Source organism: Monodon monoceros, unplaced genomic scaffold (genome assembly GCF_005190385.1).
Source record: "Monodon monoceros isolate NGI ecotype Baffin Bay Population unplaced genomic scaffold, NGI_Narwhal_1 Super_Scaffold_18, whole genome shotgun sequence".
NCBI lineage: Eukaryota > Metazoa > Chordata > Mammalia > Artiodactyla > Monodontidae > Monodon > Monodon monoceros.
The window spans coordinates 127,844,571-127,863,915 of NW_021703774.1; the positions used below are offsets into that span (position 1 = coordinate 127,844,571).

At 35.4% G+C, this 19,345-nt stretch overlaps 1 protein-coding gene and 1 pseudogene across 9 annotated transcripts in view; one reads left to right on the forward strand and one right to left on the reverse strand.

The window, feature by feature from the left end:
- The window catches only part of DOCK7 (dedicator of cytokinesis 7), a 210,406-nt gene that overhangs the window by 40,264 nt on the left and 150,797 nt on the right, over positions 1-19,345 (forward strand). For all 9 annotated transcript variants that reach the window (XM_029228228.1, XM_029228225.1, XM_029228226.1 and 6 more), the window contains exons 10-13: positions 7,713-7,793; positions 9,893-10,058; positions 14,402-14,544; positions 18,624-18,717. In XM_029228228.1, the coding sequence (XP_029084061.1) occupies positions 7,713-7,793; positions 9,893-10,058; positions 14,402-14,544; positions 18,624-18,717 (484 nt within the window). The remainder of the gene's footprint in view (positions 1-7,712; positions 7,794-9,892; positions 10,059-14,401; positions 14,545-18,623; positions 18,718-19,345) is intronic.
- LOC114898552 lies at positions 3,550-3,897 on the reverse strand (annotated as a pseudogene).

The following is a 19,345-nucleotide window of genomic DNA, read 5'->3' on the forward strand; positions in this document are numbered from 1 at the left end:
AGAGAGAGATTGATTTTAAGGAAGTGGCTCGTGTGATTGTGGGGGCTGACAGGTTTGGAATGTGTAGTGCAGGCTGGAAATCCAGGTAAGGGGTGACGTTGTAGGCTTAAGTCTGAATTCCACAGAGCAGCAGACCAGAAACTCAGGCAGGATTGCTGTGTTGCAGTCTTGAGAATCCTTCTTTGAGAAACCTTAGTCTTTGTCCTTCAAGTCTTCAACTAACTGGATGAGGCCCACCCACATTATGGAGGGTAATCTGCTCTACTCAAAGTCTACTGATTTAAAAGTTAATCACCTCTAAAAAATACCTTCATAGCAACATCTAGATTGGTGTTTGATAACCTAGCCATGTTGGCATATAAAATTAAGCATCATAGGAACTATACTATGATTTTATCACTCAGCTCCTAAATATATAAATACTAAAATCTAAATCATTGAGATCATGGAGCATTATGATTTGACTGTCAGCCAATTAAGAATAAGGATTACAGGGCTTCCCTGGTGGTGCAGTGGTTGAGAGCCTGCCTGCTGATGCAGGGGACACGGGTTCGTGCCCTGGTTCGGGAAGATCCCACATGCCACGGAGCGGCTGGACCCGTGACCCATGGCTGCTGAGCCTGTGCGTCCGGAGCCTGTGCTCTGCAATGGGAGAGGCCACAACAGTGAGAGGCCCGCGTACCACAATAAAAAAAAAAAAAAAAAAGAATAAGGATTACAGATTCTAAAATCTGAATATTACTAAGCCGCTTAGCTTAGGGTAACTTAAGAATAATTTACCTTAACTTGACCTTGACTTGAGAATAGCCTAAAATATATTCTTTAATCTTTTTTTCTGTATTTATATAAAATTATCATAAAAAGGTAATGAATTTTATAATAAGGTTATAAAGTGGATTGTCATGAAATGAATTTTATTTACCCACAGGAATAATGTCCTAATTTGTGGACAGATTCCTATGAATTCAGGTTAAAATAAATCTTACAATGAACAATCTTACAAGCAAAGATTTAGCAGCAGTGGTCTTCAGAAACTCACTTAAGAGTAAAGTTCTAGATATTAATACAATTGATAAATGTGTATACACAGTTATTTTACATGGGAAAATAGTAAGTTTTCATAAAATAGAGCATATTTGAGGGAATGAACTGGAAAGATAGAGATGGTGATTGGAATACTGGCTGCTTAAAAATGAGACTATTCATACCATACGTTCCCAATTGTGTAAAATATATACACACACACCTATACACACATAAATGGTTGTATATACATAGAAAAAGACTTTTACATAATTTCAAAAATATGTACAAGTTAAAGTGTTTTACAGACTTTAAAGAAAATGTATTTAGGAGGTTTTCTTAAATCATAGTCCAGCAGGATGTTTTTGTTTTTTGAGAGAAAAATCCCCTTGATCTGTGTATTAGTTAGTTATTGCTCTACAAGAACAAAAAGACAAAATCCCAGTGGCATACAACAATAAGCATTTTTTAGTTCATGCATCTGAGTTGTCTGTGTGGTCAGCCAATATAGGCTGAACTCTGTTAGGTAGTTGTGCTCCTTCCAAGTGTCTGTAGGTTGGCTGGGCGTCACTTGATTTAGTTAGAGCTGATCTTTGTATGTCTCTTTTCTGGCAGGCTAGACTGGCGTATTCTCATGGTGATTGCATAAGTACCAGAGAGCAGACCCAGTTGCACAGACACTTTTCTAGCATTTGGTCACATCACACCAGCTAACATTTTATTGGCCAAAACAGGTCACATGATAACACAAACTCTAGGAGTTGTGATATATACCTGACCTCTTTATTTGGAGGAATTGCAGTGTCATATAGCAGTGAGGGGGTAAAGGAAGGGTGAAGAGTCATAGGATATTTATATGTCAGCTTTGGTAGATGCTGCCATATTGGTTTCCAAAGTATCTGTGATAGTTGTATTCCCCACCAGGGGTGAATAAGAGTTTCAGTTAGTCACACTTACCAGTTTTTTAAAAAACTGACATATGAAATACGTATAATAAGACCTGTATAGTTTACAAATGTGGGGTAAACAGAGCGATGAATTCTTACTATGTATTTTTCTGTGTAATCATGACTAAGCTCAAGCCATACAGTATTTCCATCACCCCATCACCCTGGAGAGTTCTTTTGTTTGTCTTTCTAGTGACTATCCCCTCTGTTCCACCAGATGACTAGTATTCCAACTTAAATCACCATTATTTAGCTTTTCCTCTTCTTGAATTTCATCTGAGCACAGTCATACAATATGTAGTCTTTTGTGCCTGGCTTGTTTCAACTCAATATAATTTCTGTGAGAATCCTCTATATTATGTACAGCAGTAGTTTGTTCTTTTATTTTTATCATCATGTTTTACTTCATTGTCTGATTATAGCACATTATTTATCCTGCTTAGATGAATAGATAGACCTTGGTAGACCATAGGGTTTTTTTTCCCCCCTAATGTATATCTGGTTTTCAGTTGGTTATTATGAATAAAGCTTCTATGTACATTCTTTAACAAGTCTTTTGGTACATGAGTATACATGTGTTTGCCACTCTGTGCTTGCTTTCTCACAGAATGTTATCCTTTGATAAATCAAAGTTTATAGCTTACATGTTGTCTAATTTATCAACCTTTTTCTTTATGGCTATGGTATTTTGTGTTTTATGTATGAAATTTTTGTCTCCCTCAAATTCAAAAATATATTCTCTTAAGTGATCCCTGGTAAGAGTAATTGTTTCACCTTACACATATAGTTTGGAGTGAAGTTGAGATGAAGATTAATGCCCCCCACATATGGATAACCAAATGACCCAGCACTATTTATTGAAAAGACTGCTTTTTTCTCCTACTGCTTTTACAAAGTATCCCATGTCATAAATCAAGTGTTCATATGTATGAGATTTTTTTCCTAGAATCTTTTTTGGTTCAACTGGCCTGTTTGTCTTTAATTGGCACTAGTACCACACTGTTTTAATTATAGTAGTTTAGAGACTACCCTGGTGGCGCAGTGGTTAAGAATCCGCCTGCCAGTGCAGGAGACACAGGTTCAATCCCTGGTCCGGGAAGCTCCCACATGCCGCAGATCAACTAAGCTGGTTGTACCACAACTACTGAGTCTGCACTCTAGCGCCCACGAGCCACAACTACTGAGCCCACGCGCCACAACAACTGAAGCTTGCACACCCTAGAGCCCACATGCCACAACTGCTGAGCCTGTGTGCTGCAACTACTGAAGCCCATGCTCCTAGAGCCCATGCTCTGCAACAAGAGAAGCCACCACAATGAGAAGCCTGTGCACCGCAACAAAGAGTAGCTCCTGCTCACCGCAGTTAGAGAAAGCCTGCGCACAGCAACGAAGACCCAAGGCAGCCAAAAAAAAAAATTATTGTAGTTTATAAAAAACAGTATATTTTTTTCTAGCTTTATTCTTCAAGATTGCCTTGGATGTTCCTTTTTCTTTTTCTTTTTTTTTTAATAAAGTATGATTTCCATTTTATTGTCTTTTCAGAGAACAGTATTTCTTCAGTCTTTAAGGACTTAGCTCCTTACGTGGGCTTTGGTGGAAGTCGTGGGGCAGCACCTGTAGGTCTAAATCAGGGTGGAGGTGTTCGGTCCTTCTGAGCTTCCCGAGAACTATTCCTGACTACCTTGCTGTGAATGGCACAACTCATGCAGTAATGTAGTTTCACATACAGCTTGGAAAGCACATAGGCATCGAAAACACTTGCTTCAGAAATGTCCCTGACGGCTTAGGCCTCTACTATGTTCTGAATGATGAGCTTCTTAATGGCCTTGTCCTTGCGCAAGCATCGGGCACAGTTGGTGCAGCAAACAGGCTACACATGGCCGTGGCCCTTTTTGGCATGACCGTTGTTCCTTCTTTTCTTGGTCATCTTGGAAGTGAGGAGGTGAGAGAGGCTGGATGTTTTTGACCCTTTACATTTTTGTATAAATTTTTGCTTGTCAGTCTCTCCATGCTGCCCCAATGCAGGCATACTCTCTCTCAAGAAAGAACTTGTTGAGATGTTAACTGAGATTGCATTAAATATACTGATCAATTTGGAAAAGCTGACGTCTTTAAACGGCTGAGTTCTCCAGTCAATGAGCACAGTATGTTTTTAGGTCTTTTCTCCTATATCTTCCTGATAATTTGATATTTTTGACCCTGTTCTAAATGTTATCATTTAAAATTTTTCATTTTAAATTATATACAGAATTTCATTCATCACTGGTGTATAGAAATTCAGTTATCTTTTCTTTATAAATTTTTATTTATAGTTAGTAACATGCACAAGGTGTACGCTTTCTTTAATTTTTACATACTTAACTCAGTTGTGTAACCAACATCCAGATCAAGGTATATAGAACATTACTCAACAGCCTTCTTTGGCCCCTCCCTACTATTGCTGACTTATCATCATGGATTAGTTTAACCTCTTTTTCTTCATAGAAAAGGAATCATATATATTCTTGTGTCTGACATTCTAAAGAATTATATGATTCATCATTTTTGCATGTAGCAATAGTTGGTTGTTTTTCACCCTGCGTAGTATCTTGTTATATGCATATCACAGTTTGGCCATTCTAATAGTCGATGGACATTGGGGTTATTTCTAGCTTTTGGCTATATTGTAAGTAATGCTGCTGTAAACATTCTTTTTTTTTTTTTTTTTGCGGTATGCGGGCCTCTCACTGTTCTGGCCTCTCCCGTTGCGGAGCACAGGCTCCAGACGTGCAGGCTCAGCGGCCATGGCTCACGGGCCCAGCCGCTCCGCGGCATGTGGGATCTTCCCGGACCAGGGCACGAACTCGTGACCCCTGCATCGGCAGGCAGACTCTCAACCACTGCGCCACCAGGGAAGCCCTGTAAACATTCTTATATATGATTTTTGCATTTCTATTGAGTATATAGGTAGATGTTGAATTACTGGATCATAGTGTATTTATAGCTGCAGTTTTAGTAGAAAGAACCAGTTTTCTGACGTGGTTAGTCCAAGTTTCAGTCTCATCAGCAGTGCTTGAGAATTTTATTTGCTCCATTTCCTTCTTAACATTTGATATCATCAGGTGTTATTGTATTTTACATTTCAATTTCATTAATTTTATTTTATTACGTATTTTATTTCTGGTGCATTTGCAGGGGTATGTCAGTTTGGCTTTAATTTATAATTCCCTGATGTCTAAGAATTATTGGCCATTTGGATATTCTGTTTTGTGTAGTGCTTATTCAAATAGTAAGCTCATTTTTAGCTTGTTTGTATACATAAAAAACACAAATTTTAAGTGTATAGGATACATAAGTTTTAAGTGAAAAAAATACAGTTGTGTAATCTTCATTTCATTGGATTGTTTTTATTTTATCAATTATTAATTTATTAATTTGTAAGAGCGCTTTATGTATCCTCCATTCACTAATTTGAAGCATCAACTTTATTATGTGCTAAATTCTTGCATACACTTCATTTGGTTTCTGGACTTTTATCCTATTTTATTTATATTTCTTTTCCTAAAACATTAAAAATTTTATAGGGGTAAAGTGAGACATTTTGGAGGAAAATGATAAGGAGAATTGTATTGGCCACTTAATATTTTGTGAGTTGTCTTTTTTAATTGTAATTTTGTACTTTGATGTTATATTAAATGGAGATGACTTTTAAGACTGATTGCTTTTATTAATAGTTTTAATTGAGGTAAAATACACATAACATAAAATTTACCATCTTAATCGTTTTTATGTGTACAGTTCAGAATTAAGTATATTCAGATTATCATGCGAGCAATCTTTAGAAAATTTTATCTTGCCAACAAAACCTTAACCCTCTATACACATTAAGTAGCAACTCTTCATTTCCCCTTCTCCCCAGCCTCTGCCAACCAGCATTTTGCTCTTTGTTTCTATGAATTTGTCTATTCTAGATACCTCATTTGAATGGAATAATACAGTATTTGTCTTTTTGTGACAGGCTTATTTCCCTTGGCGTAATGTCTTCAAGGTTCATCCAGGTGGTAGCATGTTTCAGAATTTTCTTCCTTTTAAGGCTGAATAATATTCCATGTGTATGTGTATACTCATGTTTTGTTTACTCATTTTTTGATGGACACTTGAATTGCTTCTACCTTTTGGCTATTGTGAATAATGCTGCTATGAACATGGGTGTGTGAATATCTGTTTGAGTCCCTGCTTTCAATTCTATTGAATATATACCCAGAAATAGGTTTTCTGAATTACATGATAATTCTATTTTTAACTTTTTGAGGAACCTCTGTACTGTCTTCTACAGCAGATTACGATTTTACACCATAAAAAGCACACAGGGGTTCCAGTTTTCCATATCCTTGCCAATGCTTGTTATTTGTTTGTTTGTTTATTTAATTGTGGCCATCCTGATGGGTGTAAGGTGATATCTCATTGTGGTTTTGATTTGCATTTCCCTAATGATTAGTGATGTTGAGTGTCTTTTTATATGCTTCTTAGACGTTTGTATGGCTTCTTTGGAGAAATGTCTATTCAAGTTCTTTGCCCATTTAAAAATCAGATTATTTGTTGTTTTGTTGTTGAGTTGTAGGATTTCTTTATCTGTTTTGGATAAAGAACTCCTTATCAGTTATATGATTTGCAAATATCTTCTCTCATTCTGTGGGTTGCCTTTCACCCTGTTGATTGTGTTCTGTCATATACAAAAGTTTTAAATTTTGATGTAATCCAATTTAACTATTTTTACTTTTGTTGCCTTTGCTTTTTTTTGTGTCAAATCCAAGAATACATTACCAAATCCAATCACAGGAAGCTTTTCCTTTATTTTTTCTTCTAAGAGTTTAAGGTTTTAGGTTTGTGTTTAGGTGTTTGATCCATTTTGAGTTAATTTTTGTATATAATATAATGTAAGGGCTCAACTTTATTCTTTTACATTTGGATATTCAGGTTTCTTTTAATATCACTTGTTGAAAAAACTTTTCTTTCCCCATTGAATAGTCTTGGCACCCTTGTAGAAAATCTAACTATTTATAGTTTTCAGATTACAGATCTTTCACCTTTTTGGTTGTTCCTCAGTATTTTATTCTTTTTGATATTATTGTAAATGGAATTTTTTTCTTAATTTCCTTTTTGAATTGCTCATTGCTCGGGTATAGAAATGCAACTGATTTTTTGTGTGTTGATTTTGTATCCTGCAACTCTGCTGAATTTATTAGTTCTAACAAGTTTTTTTTTTTTGTGTGTGTGTGTGTGTGTGTGGAATATTAGAGTTTTCTATATAAGAGATCATGTTGTCTGTGAATAGAGATAATTTAACTTCTTCCTTTTCAATTTGGATGTTTTTGTTTCTTTGTGTTGTCAAATTGCTCTGGCTCAGACTTCCAGTACTTTGTTGAATAGAATTGGCAAAAGTGAACATCCTTATCCTGTTCCTCATTCTAGAGGAAAAGCTTTTGGTTTTTCAGCATTGAATATGATGTTAAATGTGGACTTTTCATATATGGTCTTTATTATATTGAGGTAGCTTTCTTCTTTTCTAAGTTCATTCAGATGTTGAATTGTCCAGTTCTTTTTCCTGCATCAGTTAAGATGGTCATGTGTTTTTTTTCTGTTATTTTGTTAATGTGGTGTATTATGTTGATTGATTTTTGTATTTTGTACCATCCTTACATTCCAGGCTGATTGCTTTTATTTTTAAGCTTAATTAATCTTTACTCTTTTTGTCTTTGACAGCTAGAAAAAGTGCTACAGCAAGGAGACATTGGAGAGTGTGCAGAACCATATATGATTTTCAAAGAAGCAGATGCCACCAAGGTAGAATGTCATGCCTCTTATTTCTGCCACTTTCATAGTCATTAGCAGTCACTTTCCATTCTCCTCAGATCCCCAAACCCAACCCTAAACAACCTCTAATCTCCGAAATTATAATTTGGGAGAATACTATACAGAGCATATTAAAGAATTTTACTACTAGTTCATTTTTTTCTCTTGGCCTACCCATTTTCTTTATATCCTTCAGTACCTAGCTTGAGTCATGTGCTATGCTATTCTTTAAAATCTCCCTCACCCCAAGCTAATGAATTCCTAAAGAATCAAATTAGTTCAGTTTAATTCCTAAATAATAAAAAATTTCCTGTGTTTGCAAAATAGTGATTTTGATGGAACTTTTTCTAGCAAAGCAGAAGTATTCTGGGCCTCTGTCTAGCTGCAGATAATTAGGAAATATGGTAAAAATAGAAAATACAATCTCCATTTTGCCATCAGATAACTAATTTCTAGAATTTGGATAAACTTATAAAGCAAAAATAATAGGTGAACAATCGGTACCAAATTCCAGATACCCTGAGTTAGTTATAAGAATAACAGGTGAGGACTTCCCTGGTGGCGCAGTGGTTAAGAATCCGCCTGCCAGTGCAGGGGACACGGGTTCGAGCCCTGGTCTGGGAAGATCCTACATGCTGTGGAGCAGCTAAGCCCATGTGCCACGACTACTGAGCCTGTGCTCTAGAGCCCGCGAGCCTCAACTACTGAGCCTGCGTGCTGCAACTACTGAAGCCCGCGCGCCTAGAGCCCGTGCTCTGCAACAAGAGAAGCCACTGCACCACAACGAAGAGTAGTCCCCGCTCGCCGCAACTAGAGAAAGCCCGCGCGCAGCAACAAAGACCCAATGCAGCCAAAAAAAAAAAACAGCATAGCAGGTGATTTTTGGATCTTTGAACACATGATTTAATATGTCAAACAGCCAGGAGAGGTGTGCTTGAGGAGTATTGGACAAATCACCACAATCTAGAAAATGTTTTGCTTTTTATTTTTCTGAGATTTGGAACAAGAATTGAGTGTTTTCTGCTAATATGGGTGCATCTGAGCACATGATATTCTCTGATTCCTGGATATCTGGTTGAAATTAGGGTTAAACTATTCTGGCTTTCCCCAGGTCGTCATTTTACAAATTAAATTGCTCTGTTATATGAAGTTCATAGGTGTATAATTGCAGCTTACTTCACTCTTATCTTACATATTCACATGCTTGATAAGGGTCCTTAGTTCTCTTTAAGTACTCTTAAAGCAAGAACCTATTTTGAAGGTATAATAGATACAGCAGTAAGCAGTCCTACCATTTAGCTATTTCTTCATCTTTTCTCAGTCCTGAGTCCTAAGGTAGGACACTGCCATTTGAGTATACCTTACCAATATCCTATATGGAAATAGTATGTGAGAGATTTTAGTGTAGGTTTTCACCCTTGGACCATTGGTTGGCTATTGCAGGCCACCTTAGTGTTTGTTTCAAGGATAGCCTAAAAGTTGAGCCAGCCTCAGGATGTCTTCCAGATAAGCACGTGCTATTTGGATCATTGGTCTTTTTCCAGGGTTTAGTCCTCTTGTCATACTTTTTTTGTTTGCTTCTTTTATTACAGCTCTGGGCTTATTTATTGTTGGTTTATTTGTGACCCCCAGTCCCACCTCATAGTTGTCATAAGTTAGTGATTATGTCAGAATGGCCCAACTGCTTCCATCTTTTTTAGAAAAATAAAATTTAATAAGTCGTAACCTAGAATATTTTGTGGTTGGCAGTTCGTGTCTAGAACCTGTTGTCTAGGTTATGTTTCCTTTCATAAAATAGTACTTTCAGTACATAAACATGTTTGACTCTTGCTGTCCTTTCTTTTCTCCCAACATAAGATCATCACAAACAGAAATTTTAAAGACTTTCACATACATTTGTAGAACTGGTTGAGGTTGCTTAGTAAAGATAATATACTGTTAATTGATCTCTGAAAGGTACAGATTGTTTTTCCATCTTTGCTGAGAATTGAGAATCCTTAACCTTTATATTTTCCTTTATATATTATGAAATAGCCTTTAATTCATTTCTTTGAACGTAATCATATAATGTATAAAGTTTTGTTTTGCAGAATAAGGAAAAATTGGAGAAGCTGAAAAGTCAAGCTGATCAGTTTTGCCAAAGACTTGGGAAGTATCGCATGCCTTTTGCTTGGACTGCAATCCATTTAATGAATATTGTTAGCAGTGCTGGGAGTTTGGAAAGAGATTCTACAGAGGTGGAAATAAGCACTGGAGGTGAGAATGTTTTATATAAAATATTTTTACATGTATAATGCTTTTCTTTTTCTTATATAGTCTTGTTATATTTGTAAGCTTTGCAATGTAGTGAGACATTAAAAGGGTTTTCTTTTTTTCCTTTAACGGGTTTATTGAGATGTAATTCACATACGTACAGTTTGCCCATTTAAGATGTATAATTCAGTGTTTTTTGTTATATTCATAAGGTTCAGAAAATGTCACCACAATCTAATTTTAGAACTTTCATACTCCTTAGTGGTCACTCTTCTCCTCAAGTCCCCAAACCTAACCAAACTGTAATTTATTTAGTCTGTATGGATTTGTCTATGCCAGACATTTCATATTAATAGAATTATACAATGTGTAATCTTTTGTGAGTAGCTTCTTTCACTTAGCATAATGTTTGAAAGGTTCACACATGTTGTTACATCTGGGTATAGTCCATTTTGAGTTAATTTTTGTACATGGTAAGAGGTAAGGGTCCAACTTCATTCTTTTTATGTAGATATCTAGTTGTCCCAACACCATTTGTTGAAAAGGCTATTCTTTCCCTATTGAATGGTCTTGGCACTCTTGTTGAAAATCAATTGACCGTCGATATATGGTTTTATTTCTGGACTCTCAGTTCTGTTCCATTGATATATATGCTTATGCTAGCACTATACTATCTTTATTATTTTAGCTTTGCACTAAGTTTTGAAATTGGGAATAGTGGGTCCTCCAATTTTTTTTAAGATTATTTTGGCTATTTTGAGCTCTTGCATTTTCATAAGAAGTTTAGGGTCAGGTGATAATTTCTGCACAAAGGCAGCTGGAATTTTGATAGGAATTACATTGATTTGGTAGATCAATTTGTGGAGTGTTGCCCTCATAACAATATTAAGTCTTCCAATCTGTGGAATGTTTTTCCATTTATTTAGATCTTAAAAATTTATTTAAACAATCTTGTAGTTTTCAGTGTACAAGTCTTGCCCCTCTCTTGTTAAATGTGCATCCCAGTATTTTATTGGTTTTTGATGGTATTTTAAATGGATTGTTTTCTTAATTTCATTTTCCTAATGTTCATTTTTAGTGATAGAAATACAGTTGGCTTCTGAATATTGACCTTGTACTTTGAAACCTTTTTGAATGTGTTTATTAATTCTAATTTTTTTTTCTTTTCTGGATTCTTTAGGATTTTCCATGTATAAGATCATGTCATCTGCGAATGAAAATAAGTTTACTTTTTTTTTTCCCCATCTGGATGTCTTTATTTATTTTTCTTTTCTAATTATCTTGACTAGAATCTCTTGTACAGTATTAAAAAAAATGGCAAGAGTGGATATCCTCATCTTGTTCCTGACCTTAGGGGGAAGGCACTCAGTCTTTCACTATCAAGTATGATGTTTGCTATAGGTTTTTCATAGATGTAATGTAGTAGTTTGAGGAAGTTCCCTTCTATTCCTAACTTTTTGAGTGGTTTTGTCATGGAAGGATATTGGATTTTGTAAAATGCATTCTTTGAGTTTACTGAGATGATCTGTATGGTATTTTGCCCTGTAGTCTTTTAGTATGCTGTATTGCATTAATTGATTAGTTTTGGATGTTAAACTAATCTTACACTTCTGGGAGAAGTCTCACTTGGCCATGGTATATAATTTTTTTTTATGTGTTGTTAGTCTGTTTCCTAGTATTTTGTTTAGTATTTTTGCTTCTATATTCCTAAGGGATATTGGTCTGTAGTTTTTCTTCCTTGTAATATCTCTGTCTGTTATTGGTATCAGGGTAATAATACTGGCCTCATTGAAAATGAGTTGTGATTTTTTCCTTCTGGTTTTTGGAAGAATTTGTAAACAATTGGTATTAATTTTTCATTGAAAGTTTGGAAGAATTCACTAGTGAAGCCACCTTGGCTTGGTCTTTTCTTTGTGGTAAGTATTTTCATTACTAATTATATCTCTTGTTATACATCTATTCATATTTTCTCTCTCATCTTGAGTCAGTTTCAGTACTGTGTATCTTTCTAGAAATGTGTTCATTTCATCTAAATTATCTAATTGTTATCTAACTGTTGACTTACAGTTATTCATAGTATTGTAGTATAATCCTTTTTCTCTCTAAGGTCTGCTGTAGTGATGATTTTAGTAATTTGAGTCCTGTCTATGTATTTGTTTTTTAATAAATTTATTTATTTTTGGCTGCATGGGGTCTTCATTGCTGTGCAAGGGCTTTCTCTAGTTGTGGCAAGCAGGGGCTACTCTTTGTTGTGGTGTGTGGGCTTCTCATTGTGGTGGCTTCTTTTGTTGTGGAGCACAGGCTCTAGGCACGCAGGCTTCAGTAGTTGTGGCATGCAGGCTCAGTAGTTGTGGCGCATGGGCTTAGTTGCTCCGCGGCATATGGGATCTTCCTGGACAAGGGCTTGAGCCCATATCCCCTGTACTGGCAGGTGGATTCTTAACCACTGCACCACCAGGGAAGTCCCCTGTCTATGTATTTTTTTCTTCATTAGTTTAACTAAAGTTTTAAAAATTTTATCTTTTTGAAGAATCAGTTTTTGGTTTCATTGATTATTTTTCTATTGTTTTCCTAGTTTCTATTTCATTTATTTCCACTTAGCTGTTGTCTTTTTTGGTATCCTTTCTTTTTTTTTAACATCTTTACTGGAGTATTGCTTTACAGTGGTGTGTTAGTTTCTGCTGTATAACAAAATGAATCAGCTGTATATCCCCATATCTCCTCTCTCTTGCATCTCCCTCCCACCCTCCCTATCGCACCCCTCTACTCTAGGTGGACACAAAGCACCGAGCTAATCTCCTTGTGCTATGCAGCTGCTTCCCACTAGCTATCTGTTTTACATTTGGTAGTGTATATATGTCCATGCCACTCTCTTACTTCGTCCCAGCTTACCCTTCCCCCTCCCTGTGTCCTCAAGTCCATTCTCTAAGTCTGTGTCTTTATTCCTGTCCTGTCCCTAGGTTCTTCAGAAGCATTTTGTTTTGTTTTGTTTTAGATTCCATATATATGTGTTAGCATACAGTATTTATTTTTCTCTTTCTGACTTACTTCACTCTGTATGACAGTCTCTAGGTCCATCCACCTCACTACAAATAGCTCAATTTCGTTTCTTTTTATGGCTGAGTAATATTCCATTATATATATGTGCCACATCTTCTTTATCCATTCATCTGTCGATGGACACTTAGGTTGCTTCTATGGCCTGTCAATTGTAAATAGAGCTGCAGTGAACATTTTGGTACATGACTCTTTTTGAATTATGGTTTTCTCAGGGTATATGCCCAGTAGTGGGATTGCTGGGTCATATGGTAATTCTATTTTCAGTTTTTCAAGGAACCTCCATACTGTTCTCCATAGTGACTGTATCAATTTACATTCCCTTGGTATCCTTTCTAATGCTTGCTTTGGGTTTAGTTTTCTCTTCTTTTTCTAGTTTGTTAAGATGTAAGCTTAAGTTACTGATTTGAGATCTTTCTTTTTTTGTAATATAAACATTCACAGCTATAAATTTCCCTCTGAGAACTTCTTTAGTGATATATCATATGTTTGGGGATTTTGCATTTTCATTTTCCTATATCTTAAATGTTTTAAAATTTCCCTTGTTACCTCTTTGATCCATTGGTTATTCAGAAGTGTGCTGTTTAACTTCCACATGCTTATGAATTTCTCAAATTTTCTTCTGTTATTGATTTATAGCTTAATTCCAGTGTTCTTGGAAAACATATTTTATATGATTTGAATCCCTTTGAATTTATTGTATTTTGTTCTATAGCTTATTATATAGTTTGTCTTGGAGAATTTCCTGTGTGTGCTTGAGAAGAATGTGTATTCTGCTTTTGCTTAGTGGTGTATTCTATAGATGCCTGTTAGGTCTGGCTTGTTTATAGTTTTGTTTGTTTTCTACAACATAGTTGCTCTCTTGGTTTTGAATTATAAGGTTATCTTGCAAGGACTTTGAATGCAAGTTGTCTTAAATTCTTTTTCAAACTCAAGTGCTAAGACTGAGGGGCCATTATATGGTGACCAAAATTTGCATTGTGTGCCTATTTCCTAGTAAATACATAGTTCCTCTATAGCTGTTCTTCATAGCTGATATTGGGTTATATGCATAATCTTTGTGTGGTAGAGACTTATTTTACACTGGAGAAGTTTTTAAAGAGAACCCAAAGATTTAGGTGTAATGCTTCCTTACAGATCTCCCCAGAAGTGAAATTCTTCTGCTGTAATCAGTATTGCTGAGGGGATAATTTTCAACTTTAGTGGCTATTTTCCTGTGTTTGGAGGACTGCTTTAAAACACATTTTAAATATTATGGAAATGAACATCTTACTTTTTTTCCTTGGTAGAACGAAAGGGGTCTTGGTCAGAGAGGAGGAATTCTAGTCTGGTTGGCAGAAGATCACTTGAAAGGACAACAAGTGGAGATGATTCTTGTAACTTGACCAGCTTTCGACCTGCTACTCTCACAGTGACAAATTTTTTTAAGCAGGTATTGTTCTGTCATGGAGGAATTCTAGGGGGCTATTCGTACTTAAATTTCTTGTGATTTCAGAAAAATCATAATTTTCCATGTATTACATGTACATGTAGTAATTGATTGTGATTTTAACAAGTTAAAAAAATTAAGAATAAAAAATATAATAAAAAATAATATTATAGCTGTTTTTTCATCATTATATTTATTTAAATGTTGGCATTGATTAGTAATGCTTCCAAATCAATCATCCACATCTGTATCCTATTTCTTAATTTTAATATTTTAACTTTTCTTAAGCATTGATATTTTATGGATTTTCTTCAAGTAGGTGTGTGGTTATATCTGTCTTCCCCACTCAAGTTGTTTTTGACCTAACATACCACATCCATGGTATATAGAATAGAAATTTCAGGCTCTAGTAGTGCATTTTTGTGCTAAAATTATTTTTATAGGTGAGTTTATAGGTCCAAAAAGTTCTTGATCAAAGATACTTTGTTCTTTGCAAGTATATTTCCTGTACTTGAGTCAAATCAGTAGTTTTCAAGTGCTGGTCATGATCCAATAATAGTAATGGAATAGTAATGGAAATTTAGTAGATAACACCCAGCTTAAAAAAAACAAACAAACCAGTAGAATAGAAAAATAATAGTGCATTGCACTTAGTGAAGTTAAATATTGCTTCAGTAGGCTTTTTCCCTCCAATTTTTGTGTGCGTGCATACCTGTCCATATGTGCATACCTGGTGTATGTGCTACTGGATTTTGATGTAAAATGAATTTTATACTCTGAATCAGGATCAGAAAATTTCGAAAGTCTGTCTAAAGTAACCAGAGGACCAGAACATTTTAAGGATGGAAGAAAATTTGTATTAGTGTGATAAACTGGAGAAGGGTACTATGCATGTATTTTGGAGCGGATTAAAGGAAAATGCTAAGTATTGCCTCAGAATTCCTCCTTCTGTGGTGTTATTCTAAATAAGAGGAGAAAATCCTGGCCTAGTGACACCTTATAACTTGAGAGGGCAAGGTGTTTAGGGCAGGATGTGTTATGATTTGACAGCTAGCTGTCTAGTATAATGCTACAGTTATATATCAGTAGCATTTACAGGCAGCTGCGCTGAGAGACTCAAATGGAAAATAAAGCAGGTGAGAAGGCTCTGAAGTGGTAAGGGTCTTTTTATTATGGATAATAGTGCAAGAAAGAATCTAGAAAAGGCCACAGTGTTACTTGGATGAGGTGATAGGCCACATTTAGCTATGGAAACAGGGCAGTAGATTTACTTGTTACAGTGACACAACCTTGTGGCTGTAACATTTCTCTCTCTCTTCGTCTTCAGCTGGTATATCACTTCTGCCACTATTTCCACAGCTTTTTTTTTTCTTCAGCATGTTTTATTATTGAACTAGTATTATAAACTTAAATCAGTAAGTCATCCATCCACCCACCCACCTGTTTATTCAACCAATTTTTTTTTTTTTTTTTTTTTTGCGGTAAGTGGGCCTCTCACTGCTGTGGCCTCTCCTGTCACGGAGCACAGGCTCCGGACGCGCAGGCCCAGCGGCCATGGCTCACGGGCCCAGCCGCTCCGCAGCATGTGGGATCTTCCTGGACCGGGGCACGAACCCGTGTCCCCTGCATCGGCAGGCGGATTCCCAACCACTGCGCCACCAGGGAAGCCCTCAACAAATATTTTTTGAGCATTCATCATGTACTGAACACTGTTGGAGACTGGTAACTGGAAACTGGAACAAAGTGATTGTGAAAACTTAAAAAAGGATGATTGCTGGAAATATGGAGCAATGGAAAGCATTTACACTTGACTTTTGTACAGTTCTATAATTTTTTAACTATTAACATATATGATATTTATAGGTATTTTAAAATAGCTAGGATATTATGCATCAGGCAAGTGCATATTAAGTAAAAAGCAGAAATTACAATTTTAATAAAGTAGAATTCAAGGTACAATTTCTCCTAAATGAGATACAGAAGGCAGGTTATTTATTTACTTATTTATTTGTTTGTTTGTTTGGCTGTGCCGGGTCTTAGTTGTGGCATGTGGGATCTTCTTTGCAGCATGCGGTATCTTTTGTGATGCACAGGCTCTTTGTTGTGGTGCGAACTTCTCTTTAGTTGTGGCACACGAGCTGTAGAACGTGTAGGCTCAGTAGTTGCGGCATACGGACCTAGTTGCCCCATGGCGTGTGGGATCCTAGTTCCCCAACTAGGGATCGAACCCTTGTACCCTGCATTGGAAGGTGGATTCTTAACCACTGGACCACCAGGGAAGTCCCCAGGTTTTTTTTTTTTTAAATGAGAGATTACTGTCCATGATTGGGATATAGTAATCAGGAGTGTTTATGTACAGATTTGAAATGTGTCAAGCCAAAATTATTGGAAATACATAGAGATTTAAAAACAAAAATTAAATCTATACATTAGTTTTAAGGACATTTGTTCTATTTGTTGACATGTATAGAAGTTATCTGTTGCTTCAGGAGTACATAGCAGTACATGCAGTGTGGAGGGGTGAGTGTCAGCTAGGCTTATTCACATGTTTGGCGATTGACTGGGATCAACTGATCTAGACTGACTTTTGCTGGGAAAACTGAAATGATTCAGACCTTTTCCATGTGTCTCAGCTTCCACTCTTATACTCTAGCAGGCCAGCTTGGTCATGTTGTTATAGCAGTGACAGAAGTTCCAGAGAGGGGGCAAGCTTACTTACGCAAATGTTTTTCAAGTCTCTGTATCATGTTTGCTTACTGATTAGAACAAGTCTCGTGGCCAAGCCCAGGGGAAAGAATTGTGTCCCACCCAACAAAAGGCATGGAAACAGACAGGGAGTAAAGAATGGAGGCCATTGATATAATCAGTTTAACAAGTGAAGTAGACAGAAATAATTGAATCTTGAGATAATTTGAATGTATTCTAAATAAGGACCATTTGAAGATCTGTATTCATTTCTGTACTCAAAAGGAGAGAATATGCTCTTTTAGTAACTGATGGAACATTTACAATAATTAATTGTATATTTAGATCACTGAAAAAATCTTCTTGAAGTCAGATTCTCTAACTATAACTCAGTAAAACTGAAAACCATTTATAAAAGTATTGACAAAAATCTCCAAACACTTAGAAAATAAAAATCACTTTTTAAAATAATGGCATAAAAGAAGATCAGTTCTGTATCCTGTTTAGAATACAATTGTGAACAAATGAGATCTGGCTCAAGGTGAGCTCACAGTAATAAAGGAGGCTTAAGTATGTTTATTACCAAATAGAATAAAAAGACAGTATATGAATTATGCATTAAAAATAATAAGATGTCAAATGCAGGAGGTTTGGATGAATAAAATGTAAAGACTTCTGAATAAAAGAATAAAATCAATCTCTACCTATTTTAACTGTAAGAAAAAATATTACTTTAAATTGAGAATTCTTTGTTAATTGGACATGGTTCGGTTTTTTTGTCTCTTTTCCCCCATTGATTGAGGTCTTTTTAGAGTTTTCTTTCTGGTCTTATTATTGGGATAGTTGTCTTTGTTTTTTTTAAGAGTAGTTTTTTGTTGTTACTTCTTTCTTTTCTTTTTCAAATGTAGCCAATGCTCTATATTTTGCATTTAAGAAATTTGGTGATATAAAGTTGAAAAGACAAATGAAAACTCAAGTGTAACAAATTTATGAGTGTCATATATATATATATATATATATATATACACATACCTATATATGTCTGTTTTCTGTCTATATTCTTGTTTTCTTCTCTTTATCTCCCTCTAACTTGCATCATTTTTTCTATATTTTAGAGTGCCCTGTAACCCCTTTTAAACACAGATAATGGGCTGTAAATAAATCTATAAAATTTAAAAATAGATAGCAATATTATAGCTCAATACAACTTGAAAGCAAGAAGGAAGAAAATAGGTTAGCATATTTATTTTTAATCGTAATTGTATTAATTTAATTTTACTTTTCATTCAGACTGAATTGAAGGAAGAAGGGCAGGATTATTAACAGGCAATATAAACTTATTTTCAATGTACTATATTTTAAAAATCTAATACTTTTTCCTCTATTTTTAAAATTAGGAAGGAGATCGCTTAAGTGATGAAGATCTATACAAATTCCTTGCTGATATGAGAAGGCCATCTTCTGTTTTACGGCGACTAAGACCTATTACAGGTATTTTAAGATTTTGTGTAAACGTGATGACAACTATTATCATCATTAATAATTGTATTTTTTATAATTATCTATTCCTTTTTTCAGTTATCTAGCCCATACGTGTTTCTGTGCTCAAGACCTGTCAGCCTTCTTCATTTCATTATTCTGCTCTCATGTAGTCTTAACAGTTTGGATGCAGGATTCAGTACCTTTGATAATTTGAGTACGGAAATGAGAATGATGAATAACATTGTGGCTTAAAATTATTTTCTAGAGGGAAAAAAATACATGTAATGGTAGATATTCAGAAATAGATTCATATTATGATCAGAGCAAACCATTCCAGAGTAAAACTATTTTGAAATCTACCAAATTTAAAGTAAATCATTTAATCTTCAAAATGTTTTCTTGTTTCTATACTAGATCCCTCTGGTTTTTTTCTTCTTTTTCCCCCTCTTCTTCCTTTCCATTCATTCATTCAGTAAGCATTTATTATTTTCTGTCTTTATGTCTGTATTAGTAATTTGTAAGTTTGAGACTTGATAAGATGAAATAATTCAGAGGTCTGAGATGATAGTAATTTTGTTTTCTTCCCAGACTTTTTGCAAAAATAGGATCTAAATCCTTCCAAAAATACTAATAGTGT